Genomic DNA, 17,551 nt, shown 5'->3' with positions numbered 1-17,551 from the left:
GTACTAACTCTTGTCCTCTGACACCGTCACTGCCAAACTTGGAGAGGTACACTGCGGCGTGGCGTCATTAATGTTATTGACGGTCACTGTTACAAGTCCGGTGGCCTTTTGAAATTTTCACACAGAAATCAGGTTATAAATGCATCATCACAGAAACAAACAGCTACGAAATTTCTTTAAGGCAGCAAACAGAATATTTGAAATTAAATATGGTAATTTTCACATAATAATTCTTCACAACGTCATCAAAACGGTAATCTCTTAACATATTTTACCATTTTAATCCACCTATCAGAATAAAATTAAAAACGTTTATGGATGGAATTTACTTATGCATACGATCTTTTAAACATTTATATTGACACTACGCAGGCTTTGATGATTTTTGTTTTATATAAAATACCGAAAGAAACGCACCGAACTTGGTGTTGAGCCGCCGTCAGTTGCCAAGACTGTAATGACGTATGTCTGAGCAGTTTCGAAGTCCAAAGGCTTTGCGAGAATAATCACAGCAGTGGTCGGATCGATACTGAAGTGATTTAGTCCACCGTTTGTCACTAAAACATCCAACACTCGATTTGTCAGACATACAGAAATTTCAACAATTATCAACGCAAACCAGACAGTTATTACTTACGTTTGCTCTATACTGTCGTGGTCTTTTTTGTATAAGTAATAAAACATTGTTTTCATCAGAGTATTACATGTAGGTATATTATTTAGGCACATGTGAACCAAGGTAAAAAAAGACAAAAAAATCAATTACAGATTGGACAAAGTCTTTATTTATTTCTTATTTGACCTTTGACCTAGTTACAAGGTTATAGAGATAGAGTGCGACAAGCATGCTTTCAGCTACTGCAGTCAAAATTCTAAATATGCTCAAGACAATGGTTTGACCTTTGACTTTCATCTGTTACGTTGATTTCTATACCTAGTACCATGGTTCTTTCGTGTGACACTCCGTCCTATCATGCAGAACACCTCTGACATATTATTTGAAAATCCATACATGCTGGAAAAACATTTATGCTCTGGGAAAAGGTTCAAAACATGAAATGTGACCTTGACAGAGGACCAAGGGATTTGGTTTTTGCGCGCGACGCTACACCTCACCACGCTAATCTTTCATGGAGAGTAATATACCAAAAAATCGGTAGTGTTGAACAAAACTTAAAATGATCTCTGAATTTTAATAATGACTGAACCTTAGACAAAGGGATCTAAGACACTCCACCTAACCATAAAGATCACTTTTAGTAAATCATAAGAAAATCTACCAATCCTGTTGAAAATAGTTAAATTTTATCTTTGACCTTAAATAGTGACCATGGTAAGACATAAGGATCTGTCTTGCCCATTACACATTATCTTAATACGATGTTTACTTCTGAACATTTACTTATTTGAAAGTCTATCCATACTGGACAAAGAAATGATCCGAAACAATATTTTTCGCCGCCCGCTCGCCCGCCAGCCCAAAACTCGAGTGTTCTCATAATACGTTTTTTTAACGGATGCATATTAAAGGTGTGCATGAATGAAATATAGGAAAATGTTGCGTTATACACATGCTGTAAGCATTTCATTTTCGATTTTTCTCTCGAGCCACACAACGGAATACAATTTAAAAGTCCTAAATACAATTTCGGCTTCTACACAATCGATTTAAAACTTGTGTTCAAAAACTTTAAGGACTACTGGTGCAAAAGTGAACATTTTTTTCAAAACTCGTTCCAATTGTTAACGTAGACAAGATAGTAGCATCCGCGAACCTGATTGAATAGAATACGTAATAACGCCATCGGGAGTGGTATTAGAATCACCGTCCGTTGCTACGTGTGTTGCTACGTTACTGCCCACAGCCTTGTCCTCGTTACAATTTGCGATTTTATCGGCTGGAAACACTGGCTTCAATTCGTTGGTTGGCTTTACTTCAATAATAACAGGAATTGTCACAGAGTTGCTCGAAGGGTCCGTTACCGTCACTTTCATATTGTACAGTTTGACAGTGCCATCGTAATCAACAGCTGCAAAAATAGATAACACGAAAATACGGTTTTATTTATCCGAACATACTTTACAATAAATATACAATAAGATTTAGTTGATGATAAAACGAATGAAGCTGTTCAGGTGTGAACACGGTTTTACGAATAGTACGCTAGTTGGTCGATAGAAGATGTGATTAGAACACTTGGGTAAAGGAGAACAAAATACATTAGCTTTTTTGAATTAGCATTCGTGGACTCGAGTAAACTGAATGATTGTGTTGTTTATATTAACATATATTTATATTTTCCCTTTATTTTAGAGATGTTTCACAATAATCAAATATTCTCAAAAAAATGATGTTGTACCAGCCGCAAGTGTAATACTGCCGTTACTGCTGATGGCAAAGGTTGGTCCGGTGTTGCCCGTCAGTGAGTAAGACAAAGTTTGCCCATCGGCATCGGTACATGCAAGCTGTACATACTGCAAGTGAAAGGCATAACGTTGTTCTATTTCTTTACAGGTATTTTTTATTTTGATAACACTAGTGACCTTAAACGGTAAATGGGGATACAGATGTCAGAGATTTAGAAATTCTACACAAAATGACACCACGACTTAAAATATTAATTCACGCAATTCTATTATTTATACTCTTTAGTCATTTTGGTAACAGAAACTGTTCAAACAATTAGGTGAACATGTCTGTAACACATGGAGTAAATTAGTTACTTCAAAAAGTGGATATAAATTGCGTTATCTATGGATAATGTGTATCCGAAACTGAAGTAAGGAGTATTACACATACACTCAAAGAACAAAATAGCAGCCATTGAATTTGAAAATAAACAATTAAACCAAAATATTGATTACCTCAAGAGCAATAGAACAAAAGCAATTACAAAGCTGAAACACAGGTCGAAAACAAATATGATACACGAAAATGCCCACTTAAGATAGATGGACAATTACATTAAACAATACAATAGAAATTACAATGTGAAAATCATAAACATTAAAGAATCACCTCAAGAATCGGAAACCAGTCTAACCCAAACCAAATTTAACATCATGAAGGCATCAACATACGTCGAAATGAAACCTGAGAAGGGCACAAATACATATAAATCTGCGAAAGAACTATTCAAAATCATGAATGAGAAAAAGAATACTGATGAAGGCCAAAGGATTCATACTAGTTGATGATTTTACGAAGCCAATCAAGGACTAATCATTAGGCTCGGTCTTCGCCCTGATATAAAGAACGCCTGGTTCCTAGACGGATCAGTCTTCAGACAAACCATCTCTGAGGACTGGATAAAGCTTGATATTTTCGACAATATAAACAATAACATAAGAGTTTTCTGGAACCGAAACAGGAGGCCAGTTTTTTTAGTGGTGACAATAAGGACTTCTCTACAGACTGTGTTACACATGTACTTCATTTTAAAAACATTTCGATCGGTATGTAAACTACTTATTATTTTGTACTATATTGTCTCATGTAGATCTATTGCAATGATATTTGAAAGTGTCTTAAATCTTAAAGGGGTCTTAAAGGGAATTTTTTACCGTCTTTGCTATATACAACTACTATCGATTAACATCGGTTTTTATTGGTTTATTTTTTTATTCATTACAATAGTAAGGGGTTTCCGACAAGGAGACCAAATAAGTTCCTTTTTATTCTCTTTGTTGAAATGATGGGAATTGAAATAAGGAATTGTAATGCAATAACAGGAATGGTTATTTAAAATAATGAATATAAAATTTCTGAGTGTGCTGATGATACATCTTCTTACTGGATAACACAGCTGTTTCCCTCAATGATACTCTTGACCTTGACCTAAATAACTGCGCCTTATGTTCGTGATTAAATTATAACTATTACAACACAAATCTTTTATGGATATGCTCCAAAGAGTACATCACACATAAAATAAAAACTTAATTAACTAGTAAATTAAAATAAATATTATTTTACACAACAAACGTGATGGTTTTTTGAATATTGTTTGACGTTGATTTAAATAAAATGGTTAGCTTCTTAAGTATACTTTGATAGCTGCAAAATGTCATGATCGTTTTCAAAAGAAAAAAAACTTAATACCCTATATGACTGTTGTTAAGTTTCAATTTCTTCCCCTTTTTACAAATCTGTTTATAGCTCTTCCTAGTCCATAGGAAAAAGATAACAGCATGTTGTCTAATGTTTATGGGAGGGACCAGCAAACTTGAACTTAGTATTGCTATTAAATCATATGATGATAGAGGATCTGCCATTGTTTAAAAACTGTTTTAGACAGATGTCATTACCTGTTATATTGAATATTTTAATTAACAACATGTAAGTAAAGTGAAGATATTCTAATTATGACTTTATTTTATAACCTCAATTTTTCGCTTTGCAGAAAAAGTGTATATAAAAAGTGTATGACTGGGGAATTAGATATTTAAGATGTATTATATGCATTTATGGAAAGTGTTGCAGTAGAAAATCTTATTGGTGTTAAAATTAACTTCCTGTTTTACGAAGGTTTAACGAGAACTGTGAAGGCATTTATCAGATTGTCTGGATTCCCAGTAATATAAAAGTATAAGATGGAATGTGCATTAATATCATCTTAATTGAATGCCATTGTATTGGAATATGATAAAACATGTTTGTAAATGTTTAGTTATGATACGGATATACAAACGAGCAATTCAAAATTGAATCATCTTTTTAATAACATCGAATGGACAAAAGTGCATACACTTGTTTTAATATATCCATAAGTACATTCACTCAGTAGTTCCAGACAAGAATCGTTCACATATCGTTAAGAACCTAATATTTATTACATAATATAAAACAATTGCTGAGATGAGAATGATGATTGTAAATTATGTTAATGATTTTTTCCGGTCGCATACTGTGCAAACATATTCTGAAATTTCTAGTCAAAATTTTTTATCAGTAGAAGCATAAATATGACTGAAATAAAAAATATTATCATAATTAAAAAATACATATTTGTATGCAAGTTAAAGGGTCTATAACTTTAAATAAGAGGGCTGAATAATAATAATCTTAGCATGGGGAATTTAAGCTTATACAACATGTCAAGAAAAAAGCAAATTATCGATTGGGCAATTGTAAGTCTATATGTAGACCAATAGCATGCTCGTTTTGTTTATTATATGGTTTTCTTTACATATCTTTTACCGAGGTCATTTGATTCGTCTATGATTGTGTCAACGATTTCATTTTTCGAAGTCAAAATGTTTGTTTCTATCTGAACACTTCATTTGGGTATGGGTCTGTTTGTGCGATATGTGCGTGTTGTGTCTGTTTGATTTTTTTAATGTATTTATATACCTCTATCGTAGCTAAAACTGCAGTGTGAACACACTGTTAAATGAACTATATTATATACTAACAAATTACACGTGAACTAACTATTAAATTTGTAATATATTTTGACGAATGCACGCTAAATTACGGAAACAAAATAATTTCATGTATTTATTATATGCTCTCCTGGTATTAAAAAGGTAGGCCCCATATATCGTAAATTTAAATCTGGTTAGTCACAGTATCAAACACAGTTATATAATAATATACTAATCAAAGATTTCCAGTGTTGTATTGTGAAATGAAGTTATTATGACGTAATTTCCATTTTATTATGGCCATTGTCAAAATTAACCCTTAACGGTGTAAACAACGGGTGTAAACGCATTATATAAAAATAAAAGGTTTTTTACTCGGTAGATTATCGAGTAAATCGCTCGGGGTAAGCGAATATCAATATTTTCATTCGTGGCTGATTCACTCGAAAATATATCATCTCTCTTATTTCTAGTGAATTAAAATTGATAATTGAACGAAAACAACCAAATCCTCCAATACAAATACATAAATGTGTACTAATATAACATTATATTAGAAAAGTTCACTCACTGTCTGTGAGGTCAGAACCCCGGGCTCTGTGATAGATTCGAAAAACGAATTTGTCGTGCACTTTGGCTTCTCATCAGACACTGCGCTGACGTTTATAGTTACAGCTGCAGTGACTGTCTTTGTTGGCGTCCCGCCATCAGCGACCTTCACATTAAGCGAGTACGATGTCAGAGTTTCGTAGTCAAGGGAACCAAGAACAGAAATTGCTCCGGATATTGGGTCGAGCGCAAATTTCCCGTTACCGTTACCAGCTGCAAAAATAGATGTCAACTTAAGATGCTGGTATATTACACATGTGTACGGTTGAATGGTTTGAGCAATAACTCACAATTTGAACATATGTGTATATTTCAATCAGGTGTTACTGAAAAGGTCTGAAAAGAGTAAAGCAATGGATAGAACCGACATATTTTCCTTTAATATACGATGCTGGTGTTCATCGCAGTGTTGATTATACCATAAACATATTTTAAGACATCATAATTATAATCTACCGATACGGGATATTCGAACAAGTAAAACAATGTCGTGTGCATTTAAACTAGTTTAATGATATTAAGAAGTGTATAGACTTACATAAAATGGTATACGTTTTTTCACCATCCACGCCTAGGTCAGAGTCTAGAGCGGTCAGAATTCCCACTTGGGCTCCGTGATTGGCCGATTCAGCGATCTAGACATAAAAAAGAAAATGCTCTGTTAATATTTTTAGTTGGTCGCGTAGTGACCTGCTTATGTTGTTGCTCAAAATTTCAAGTCGGTTCGTCTTATCTACGGAGAGCCTACTACCTGCCAAACACGCCGTATCCGCGCGGGAAAGAGTTGTATAATTTATGCAACAGGTTTGAGTTCTCCAACTATATTCATTCACAAATGGATACATAAAATGAATATCGTGTTAAATGTAATAGTTTCGAACGGAGCTCATATAGAAAAGAATCAATTAACAATGATTGTATTATACGTGTCGCGGAAGAGATTGTTTATGAATGATTAAAATAGTCCACTATCTGCTGCGTCTTCATGACGTAGTATTTGTGCTCATCTCGTTCATAATCTGAGGCTATCAAAAGATGCGGCTGCCGATAAACAAGAGAGAGTCCAATTGCACGGCAATCTTCACACAGAGTTGTCGTTCCTTACTCTCACATACACCTCAATGACGTAGTACAGGTCATTCCTCATCTGAGGCTAATAATAGATTCGGGAAAACAATGCAAGGTTACGCTTGTTTAGCCTATATTCTCAATTTATAAAACGTTGAACGTGAGTTCAACAATAACTTCAGCGATACGATAGACAACAACAAAAAATGCTTCATAATCGCTCAAACCGAATATAACAAACAATTAATTATAATAATAATACGAATGGTCTAGCTGTTTCGTAACCTCGTTCATGCTTCTACAGCGGGGATTTCTGTGAAACGTTCTTTTGTTCTCAACAGATAGCGGGGATCTTTTGTATTTACGGGTGCTAGCAACGCATTAGTAGAAGGTTAAGCTTGTTTATATTCACAGTTCTCAATTTATAAAACTTTGGACACGAGTTCACCAATTACTACAGGCATACTTTAGACAACCTCAAAAATGCTTTATAATCGCTAAAACCGAAAACAACAAAATATAACAAGAAATATCTTTTAAAACTGTAGTCGGCGTATACGCTGACTTTGAAATAAAGTTGGAAATTTACTTTTCTAAATATATAAATAATACGAAAACAAAAATTTAACTATTGTGTGTTTTTTTTCACGTGTAAGTTGCATTTTCAACGCATGGAATGTGTGTAAGCATTGTCAAACCACACATTAGTGTAAGTAGATAAAAAATATACTACGGAAGTGCACATCAGATGTGTCCTCACATGCCTTATTATGAGTATATTTCTTCACTATCGAAATATATCGTATGTTAATATTTGATTCAAAGGCAGTTTTCTTTCGACACATTTAAATCACACGTTCATAGCCGCGTCATGCGAAAATGGGTCATATGCGTTTCAGCCAGCGTTTGTTTAACCTAACATGTGCATTTGCGCAGTCAGGTAAGAGGCGATGCTGTTCGCTATAAAATCACTCAATATGTTATGGTCTCATTATGTATCTCCTGACCAGACTGAGAGATGCGCAGGCTGAGTGAGCTATATATATGTTGGGCGCATATGGAATAAGACCCATTTTCGCATGACGAGGGTCATTAAAAATCACATTGCGAATTGTAAATGGCACATTTTAGCACAATGCTTTTTGATAGAAAATTTAATTCAAAATGGCAAACTTGTTAATAATGGCAGCCTATCCAGACGTTCAGGAACAATTTCCAGACGTGCTGACCAAGTACGGCAAACATTGTGGTTGGATAATTAAACGATTTCCTCTTATCGTGACACTATACTATTTCGGTAATGATTGTTTTCTCATATTGAAAGCAAAACTGAAATTCTGCGAGATGGATTTTAACGCGTAATTGTAACTGGGCCACAATTTGTTCCGTTTGAACATACAGAGAGTACCGGTAGACCGGAATTCCTTACACTGAACAGTGCTACATCCTTTGCACTGAGGACGGACACATTGATGTAGCCAAAGTTCAGAGGCTGTATCTCGAATCAGCCTATGAAATATTCGAAAATATTCATGCGTGTCTGTTGGCGTTATGTAAACGTCATTAAGATGAAAAGCTGAGTAAAACAGCTATGCCGAAAAAGCGCATTAGTGCTCTATGCCTATGTTTAGGTTAGAGTTGTTGACACCGTGTGAACTGCTCGTGCACAAGTAATGCATAAACAACAATGTACTGGTCCAGGGCTGTTTTTATGACTACCTAAGTCGTGAGTAAAAAGTATTGCTCGCAGATTTATTTTTTATTTATTTTCATCAATTATCTTATTGTTTATTTTGAATTTGTATATGGTGTCAAAAATCACAAGTTTTGTATAGGGAATTTTCATCATGAAATTATATTCTTAGTGAGATAGGTATGCGATATTCCAACAATATTCATTTAATATGATGGTGATTGCAATTGTTCTTTATATTCAGTTCTCATTACCATTTTCATCATACTTTCTATGCTTTCAGAACGTCCAAAAATAGCCACGTTGTTGTTATTTTGTCTAAGTTATCTCTATGAAATAAATAGGATGACAAAAAGTGCACACAAAGTTCGACCCGTGCGTTATGACACACTCTTTATAAATTTAAATGGCGTGTGTTCATTTCAAACTTGCGATTAATTTTGAAAAATGAATTGCGTCTTAAATTATGCAATAGCGAACAACTTCAGTGCCTCCAGCGCTTTGACTATATTAAATTACTGTAGCGGATAACAGGACAGTTCCCGGCATTTCCACCCCTTAATCCTATCTAAATATCAGAACCTAACATATATAGGCATATATTAAATGATAAATATCAAATATTATTTATACTTAGCCCTCTTTAGTTTTGTTAAAGAAATGCACGAAAACTTTAGTACGAAATTAATACATACTCAAACCTTTATATTTTGTATAGTAAGTGTAGTTTTCACCCGTTTCATTTCGTGCACTGCTGCTCACGAGTGTTCCTTTCTGATATGCTTAGTATGTTGCTCGCTCACTGCGCTAGCTCATTGTGTGTACATTCACGTACATTATAATATATTCAGCTCTACCAGACGCCCAACAATATCTTATGCACATCAATTGTCTTCATTTACATGATTGATTGCTCGCTCATTATTGTATAATATCATGTATTATAACATCCTCCATAAGTTTGGTTTAAAAAAAACGTATGTAATTAATTATAATAACACACACTTATCAAATTACTTAGGTAATCAATTAGCAATATTGATTTAATAGGCTTAAACGAATAAATTTAGTATAATCGCAATGGTTGAAAATACGTATAAAACGAGTCAAATGTCTGTGAAAGACAAACGCCTTGATTACACACGTTGCGCTCGCCTAAATATCTGTTATATGTATGGTAAGTTTATACGCACATCTATCGAATTATTGATGGTTTCGAATACATCGTCAGTCTAAGTAAGCAGGACCAGCCGAAACGGATAGTTGTTCGTATCAAGTCATGAACTAAACCGAATATATATGGGACAACTCATAAACCAGATCGTGGTAAATGTATAATCAAACAGTATTGTGTATGACGTGTTCATCTGTTTTACAATGAACTCAGTCGGTATATATAAATAATCTAGTTCAAAACTGCACAGAATGTATCGGTTTAAATTCATCTCGACAATGATTTGTAGCCAGAGCTAAAATGGGCAAATGCAGTGTTAGGAATCATTCTTTCAGGTACACTGACGTGATATTCCCCTTAAGCATCCATTGGCTCTTGAGAAAGGCGAAAGCCTAACTTTACCAGCAACGCCGAACAGAATCAACCTCCGCGCAGAGATTTAAAAGGAACCAGCATAGCTGGATCAAATCACTGCCTTCATAGCCCACCACGTGATGATAGCCTATCACGTGATATAATAATTTTACCGTTGTTCCTTTTTTAAATTTAGGTATTTTACTTTAAAATTATAATCCTCAACTTATACACTATTTTCAAAATGTAAAAGAACTTGATACTGCTTCTCATAATATAATACTTAAGTTAATAAAATAACATCCTTCCAAATCTGGTAGAATTTTCTTGTGATGGCAGAGATTGTATGTGAGAGGAAGGAACGACAACTCTGCGTGGAGATTGGAATAAAATATGTACAACCTGTCCCTCCGATTAATACACGATGGTAAACTTTTATCAATAGTCATTTGTTCTCTAACTATCTCGATCGCAATCTTAATGGTCTCATAAAACAAATACGGTGTATGCAAATGAAGAATCTCACCGTAAAGGTATCACCGCCCAGTGTTGGCGTGTGTTCATTCACTGAGTTCACGGACACCAGAACGGACGATGTGCTGGAACGAGCTGGGCTGCCATCGTCCGTCACCATGACGACAAGTGTATAGAACGACTGCACGCCGCTAGTATCTAAGTCAATTGAAGCTAGAAAACAAAAATATACGAAGGATCCTGTTTGTATTTCATATTCAGAACGATTATATTACTTCACTACTATTCGATTGTGATATCGTGTTTGCAGAAGCGCGCAAATAAATATATTATTTTGGACAAATTATGCAAACTTTTTGTTACAGCATATATTTTTAATAAAAATAACATATTAATTTGTCGCACACGTAAATACATGTTTCCCTTTAGCTTGGGTATTATAAATGTTAAACTGTAAAACATATTTGCAACCGAATATCCGTGTTTAATGTGTTTCTTACCGAGCAGATTTAGTTGGTTCCTCGTTGTTGAATCGAACCCAAAATATGTCGTATACGTAGCCGGTGTACTTGACGCCTCGAGGGTGTATGTGAACGACGTACTAGGGTCGACATCAGTCGCGGTAAGCGTTAGCAAAGCGCCTGGCAAAACAGATTATCGATTCAATGTAAATTAACATCTCACAATTAATCCCATTTATTAAATATATAAATGTGGTCTTAAAATAAACGTTAATGGGTGTTAAATACATTTTCCTTGTGCACTGGACATTGATCTTTAAGCCAGTGACTAAGGTTTTGTAGAGAATCAATACGATAAACAATCACTGCTAACTTTTGCTAAGAGATTGGAAATAAAGAGTAAATTAATTGGCTATTAAATAACAGACATTTGACGGACACATACCCGCTGTTTTGTCTTCATTGATAGTCACGTAGTAGATGTTCTGTGCATACTTGGGCGTGTTATCATTGACGTTTGTAACGGTAATCGTTACAGATGCTGTTGCCGACCTTACTGCAGCCGCGTCAGTCGCTTTAACTACAAGATTGTATGTCGTCGTTATATCGGCGTCCAATCCCCCAGCAACAATTAAAAGACCTGTGTTGGAATCGATGGCAAACTTGTTGTCATTGTTTCCGCTTATTATCGAGAAGACAACCTTGTCAGCAGTGTCAGCGTCCGTGGCTGTTACTATGGTTACGCTTGCGCCTAGGGTGGCGTCTTCAGCGATGCTTTTGGTGTAGGAGGTGGGATTGAACACAGGTGGCGCTTCGTTGACGTCCGTTATGGTTATACCGACTGATATGGTGGCGGTATGGACGCTGTCGGTTACCTCGATTGTGAACGCATAGTTGGTAGTGCCGCTTTCGTAATTCAAAGTGCCTGTTTGAATAGAGGCATCATAGTTTTCACATTAATATATATAACTCTTACCTGACATGCAATTCTGATTGAAAATCAAACGATTGTTTTACGCTGACTTCTTTTCGTAAGGAGTATTATCGATTTGGAAAGCCAGTTTTAATAAATCATCAAATTTTTTACACAACATAGCCAAAACTTTACCGCTAGATTCTTAACCTTATTGATGGCTGACTGACACAATTGTAGTGAATTTTGCCTTATACCTGCAGGTTTCAATTTCTTTATACTTGCAGAAGTATCGACAGAGAAGGCCGTCATCGTGGAAGGCTGCACCGTGTATGTAAGCGATGTACTGTCCAAATCTGTACAGCCTAGGTCTGGGATAACTTCATAAGAAGAAGCTACGAAACACGATGGAAATGATAATAATAATATAAAATATTTATAGAGAATTCATTTAGTTAATAGTTAATATAAATAAGTATGGAATATAAGTAAATGGGACATTTTTAAACATAAAATCGCACATGCACTTCTTCATAAGTAACACTGACTGAAAATTAAAATAATGTTTGTTGAGCAGTTTATGAGAATGCATGGGTAGGAGAACAATTTTATTACTTCGAACAGACAAACGGATAGATGCCGATAGTGATTCCATAAAACACGCTTTACATCTTTACGGGGGCGTCCAGATGGCGTTTTATCACAAATCAAAATTAAGGGATGTTGTCTATGTGTATTTACGGTACCTAAATGATAACTGTAAATAGCTATTGTACCTATTAAATGTCATGTTAAGAGCCCATTTGACCTTGACCTTAGACCTGTGTAAGGGTTCTGTAGATATTGTGCGGAATCAAAGTTTTACGGACAGACCTACCAACCGACCGACGGATGTGTACAAAGCAATAAAAATCAGCTTCTTAAAAAGGGGCATAATGACAGACTATTGCACAACACAGACATGCACACACATTTATTTATCTCGAAAATGGATTTGAATATTTCAAATACCGCTGTTTTCTGGAACTGTAAGAACATACAGCAATTGGCTGCAGGTAGGTGCCACGTCGTTGTCATCTTGCACGGTTACCGTAACTGTAGCGGAACCCTACAATCCAGACATGAATAGTGTATTGTAATTGAAACGAAGCCATGCAATCCAGACATGAGTAGTGTTTTGCAAGTGTTGCGGCACGCTGCAATACAGACATGAATAGTTTATTGTTATTGAAACGGAGCCCGGCGATCCAGACATGAATAGTATATTGCATTTGTAGCGGAATCCTGCAATTTGGACAAACACATGGTATTTTTGTTGTTTCTCATATTTCAGGGTTGTGTGCGGATTTGACGAGCAGAATAGTGCATGTTTAATCGTCTCCAATCCAAAGGAAAAAAATAAATAGAAACCATCAGTCAGAATTAAACAGAAAAAAACAACAAGTATTATCATATCAATGAATTCATTTTTTAAAGTTTTGCTTTATAAATGTCAATATAATTCACATGTTTATAACCATGTATTGTAAAAAAAGAACCAACCGTTTTAGCCGGTGTCCCGCCATCGATTGCGTATACTTTAATTTGATAAGTTTTGTCTCCGGTCGGTAGAATGTCATAATCGACCTCTTTGGCTAGCTCAATGACTCCAGTCAACGAGTTTATAGCGAAATACGCGTCAGTGGCCGCAGCACCATTCTGGGTTACTGGAATATTATAATGGTTATTACATACAAATGTTTATCCTACACCTAAAAAAAGTATAGAAGAGGTATCGGGATGTTAAAAGAAGAGTTGAATAAGAGGTGATTATAAACTAAAAACTAAAATTGACAATATCGGCGGGGACAAATGGTGCTTGACGTATGGGGTACATATTTTGTGAGTTAACAATTGCAGTCAGTTTTGTGTTTACTGGCTTTGGTGAAGCAAGAATTTAAGTTTTAACCGATCTTCTTTGTTTTACTTTAGCGTGTAACATTTGGAATGCTGATTAATAATGAATCGAGGTATATAGCGATATTGTGTCGTGTTCCTCTGCTTTTGCATGGAATTGTTGAGGACTATTTAAAGTGCTATTACCGGGAAAGAGCATGCATTATTATTATATTCATACGCAAGGTTAGAGTCAGTTGATTTAATATGTTTTTACTACTAGTTTTGAAAATTACAGGCTATTATATTATTATTTCCCCAAATTATGTTGATGTCTTTAAGTTTTGCAAGTGAATTATTAAGTCTCGCCTTGTAACCTTTCTTCAACTAGTCGGTAAAATTACAGTACACAAAGACACTAACATATTAATCTCTATATCATTCGTGTTTTCACATAATTCTAAATCAAGGCTCTATCGAATACTTCAGTATTGTCGAACAATCGATATGTCTTCCATTCATTCTAAACAAGAGCTATGCCCCAGACTAGACTTTAACTCAGGGACCTATTTTTCAGGGCATATAACAGATAAAGGTGGGGAACATTGGAAATGACAACAATGTATCGCTCGTCTTAACACTGTTAAGATGTATTGGAGGTTTCGATTTAATCGATTGAGAAATGTGGAAGTAGCTCCCTACACAAACTTATAACAATTTATGCAGACAAACATAAACCGACTGACGAACAGACAGATAGACCGACAGACCTACACAGTGACTCCGATATAATCCCTCCCTCCAGGGGTATAAAGATGCTAAATTTGAAAGCCCACTTTATGGCAGGCATTAGCGTAACATAATACAAATTGCAGTTTTAATTAACCATGTATGTACCCTAATTGTATTATATGAATACTCAAATTATATAAAATGATTTTTCAAACCTTGATTTATTAAGTATATCGCAATGGCATGGGGACTTGAATCACCATCTGTGGCAACGGGATTGGCTATCGTGGTTCCTATAGGGCTGTTCTCGTTGATGGTTTTGGTGATACTGGTGGGTGAAAATGCTGGCGCATGCTCGTTAGTCGGTTGTACCTTTAAAATATGTATAATATTTATAATACTTATAATATTGAAAATACTACACATAATTACCATAAATATTTTAATATGAAAAATAAAAATAATACATACGTCAAATACGTGTTTCATACCGTGATAATGACGGTTGCTGTTGCTGTAATGATAGCTCCTGTGAATGCTTGAGCAGTGTCCGTTGCATGAATGATAAGGACATATGAATTAGTTGTTCCTTCATAATCGAGATCAGCTGTTTTTGTAATGATCTCCTTCGTGTTACTGGCTCGCAGCTCAAACTTGTTGTCGTTGTTTCCAGAAAAGATTGATATGGTAGGTGTTGTACCATCAGCGTCTGTGACCGTAAGCAAGGCAATCGATGTGGCTAAAATAATAGTATAATTATGGTATTTAAATATATATATATTCAAGCACAACAGTGATTCTTTCTACCTTTTGTAGTGCTTTTTTTAATTATATAGATTAAAATCATTTACAAACAAGATGGTAATATTATTCTCAAGAATCATTTTTGTTCTGTTCTGTTTCAATCTTATATTTTAGTTTCCTGCGCATATCATCATACAATAAATTGTTTATGTTGACTAAAAAAGTATGTGTAAGTTTTCCGCGTACAACATAGTATACAAGATATGAATTCTATGCATGGTTCGGCATTTTACTTCTTTTACAAGAAACAATTTGGCATTGGAAGCCCCAACGCGCCCTCTGAGTTAGAGTGCTTTAACAATTGTTGGAGATTATACCGTTACATATATTTCTAACTTGACGCAACCAAGCGTTTAACTTGACGACCAACAAATAATCAGATTTATTGTTAAATAGTCAAAATGATGCATCTAGAGTGTTTAATGTTTTTTTATGATTGCACCTGATCGACTAGTTTTGTCGTTATTTGACTTAAATTCAATCTTGGCTAAGACATCGTCAAGGTAAACAATTGAACTCATTTTAACTAAAGATCAATATAAAACTAAGACCTCAACGGTGATTTCAAGGTAATTCACCCATCATGACCCAAATTCAAAGGTGGTCTAAATATTGTTAGTCGAACCATTGTGACGAAGTTTAATTTAGATTCAATTTAAACAATTAAATTCTAGAATGGTACCAAGTTGTTTTGTTCATAATATTTCCCTTGAAGACCTATTTTAAGCCCTCTTGGGTCAAATTCAAACTTGCCCAAGATATTTCCGATTTAGAAATTCTGACCAAGTTTAATTAAGATGATTGATAAATGTGACTTCTTAAGATAGAACTCGGAAAGGTATTGTTTTTACCAAACTCAAACCGTATTTTAAATATGTAGTGTTGGGATAAAAATTGATAGCAATGTAACGTTAGATTGAACCAAAGCTTTGCCCTATTGAGTGGTGACACGCTAAACACTGACGACACACTAGGCACACAACACGACGGAAGACGCCCATCAAAGACTGACTACAATGCTTCACCTTGCGCATATCGTGTTATATTAATCTAAAAAGTTCATAAAACGAAACGCTAACAACACTGAAAGAAAGTTCTAATACGAACATGCTGCAGTGTTTTCGGCGACGGAAACGAAATAAACGTTTGGGTTAAAAAAAGGCGGATTGTCGTTTTCGGGCGTGATGTTAATCGTAAAGGCTTGCCATGTTCTCGCATTGGTTGATGTCGCACTGAAAATATAAAACAACAAAGACAAAAACTGGGAAGTCCAGTTAATACGTAGAAACCAATTGTATATGATAGCAACGACATTAACTTTCATTTCTTCCATCCAATATATAATACCCAGCCAGGCAGCGAAACATATATGTACATTGTATATATAATATATGATTTCCTCTTTGATAAATTAAGTTAAATTGAACGGAAACCACATTTGAAAAACACATGTTAACTTATCTATAGATTACATTTTGAATGTCTATTGTAAAAATCTTTTAATCTTGATAGATTTCAAACAAGCATTACCAAACTGGGTCGATGGTTACAATTTGAATTTCCGAATGAATGTTTAAGTGTTAGTTAAATACCTCCTACCATTCATTAAAAGTGTTTACTTTTCTCAAATTCACCCGAGTCAAATGAATTCGCCCGTGAGTTCATTTTAATATGGGAAACACGGGACAAAATTGTCACAAAACCAGGTTTTCATTGTGAAAAAAAATCTGATAAAGGGAGACAACTTAAACTGAACTTTTGAAATAAACAAACAAAATTAACCCCCTTTGTAAGTTTGTTTTAAAATAAATCTATTTTTAGTCGTGGCGACCTTGAGATTGGAGATATTGACGTGATTCTTTCGTGCGACACACCGTCCCATGATGGTGAACAAATGTGCCAAATGATTTTAAAATCTCATAATGAATGACATAGTTATAGCCCAGACAAGCTCATTTATGGCTATTTTTTACCTTTGAACTCAAAGTGTGACCTTGACCTTGGAGATATTGACGTAATTTTTTCGC

The 17,551-nt window shown here is 35.0% G+C and overlaps 1 protein-coding gene and 1 long non-coding RNA gene across 2 annotated transcripts; both read right to left on the bottom strand.

Moving 5' to 3' along the window:
• Window positions 1-3: 3 nt before the first annotated feature.
• On the bottom strand, window positions 4-12,425 carry LOC127869757 (protocadherin Fat 1-like). The gene is made up of 10 exons (XM_052412449.1): window positions 12,371-12,425; window positions 11,646-12,125; window positions 11,240-11,380; window positions 10,792-10,952; window positions 6,515-6,611; window positions 5,939-6,189; window positions 2,361-2,475; window positions 1,776-2,030; window positions 418-557; window positions 4-105 (listed from the first exon to the last, which is right to left on the bottom strand). Exons 1-10 carry the CDS (start codon window positions 12,423-12,425, stop codon window positions 4-6), a joined length of 1,797 nt encoding a protein of 598 aa, XP_052268409.1.
• Window positions 12,426-14,954: 2,529 nt separating this feature from the next.
• On the bottom strand, window positions 14,955-16,708 carry LOC127878029 (uncharacterized). Its single transcript, XR_008048719.1, has 3 exons — window positions 16,632-16,708; window positions 15,212-15,459; window positions 14,955-15,092 (listed from the first exon to the last, which is right to left on the bottom strand). It is a non-coding gene; the product is annotated as an uncharacterized LOC127878029 (long non-coding RNA).
• Window positions 16,709-17,551: the final 843 nt, after the last annotated feature.

This window comes from Dreissena polymorpha, chromosome 1 (assembly GCF_020536995.1).
Source record: "Dreissena polymorpha isolate Duluth1 chromosome 1, UMN_Dpol_1.0, whole genome shotgun sequence".
Taxonomy (NCBI): domain Eukaryota; kingdom Metazoa; phylum Mollusca; class Bivalvia; order Myida; family Dreissenidae; genus Dreissena; species Dreissena polymorpha.
This window is presented reverse-complemented; position numbering and strand designations above follow the sequence as displayed.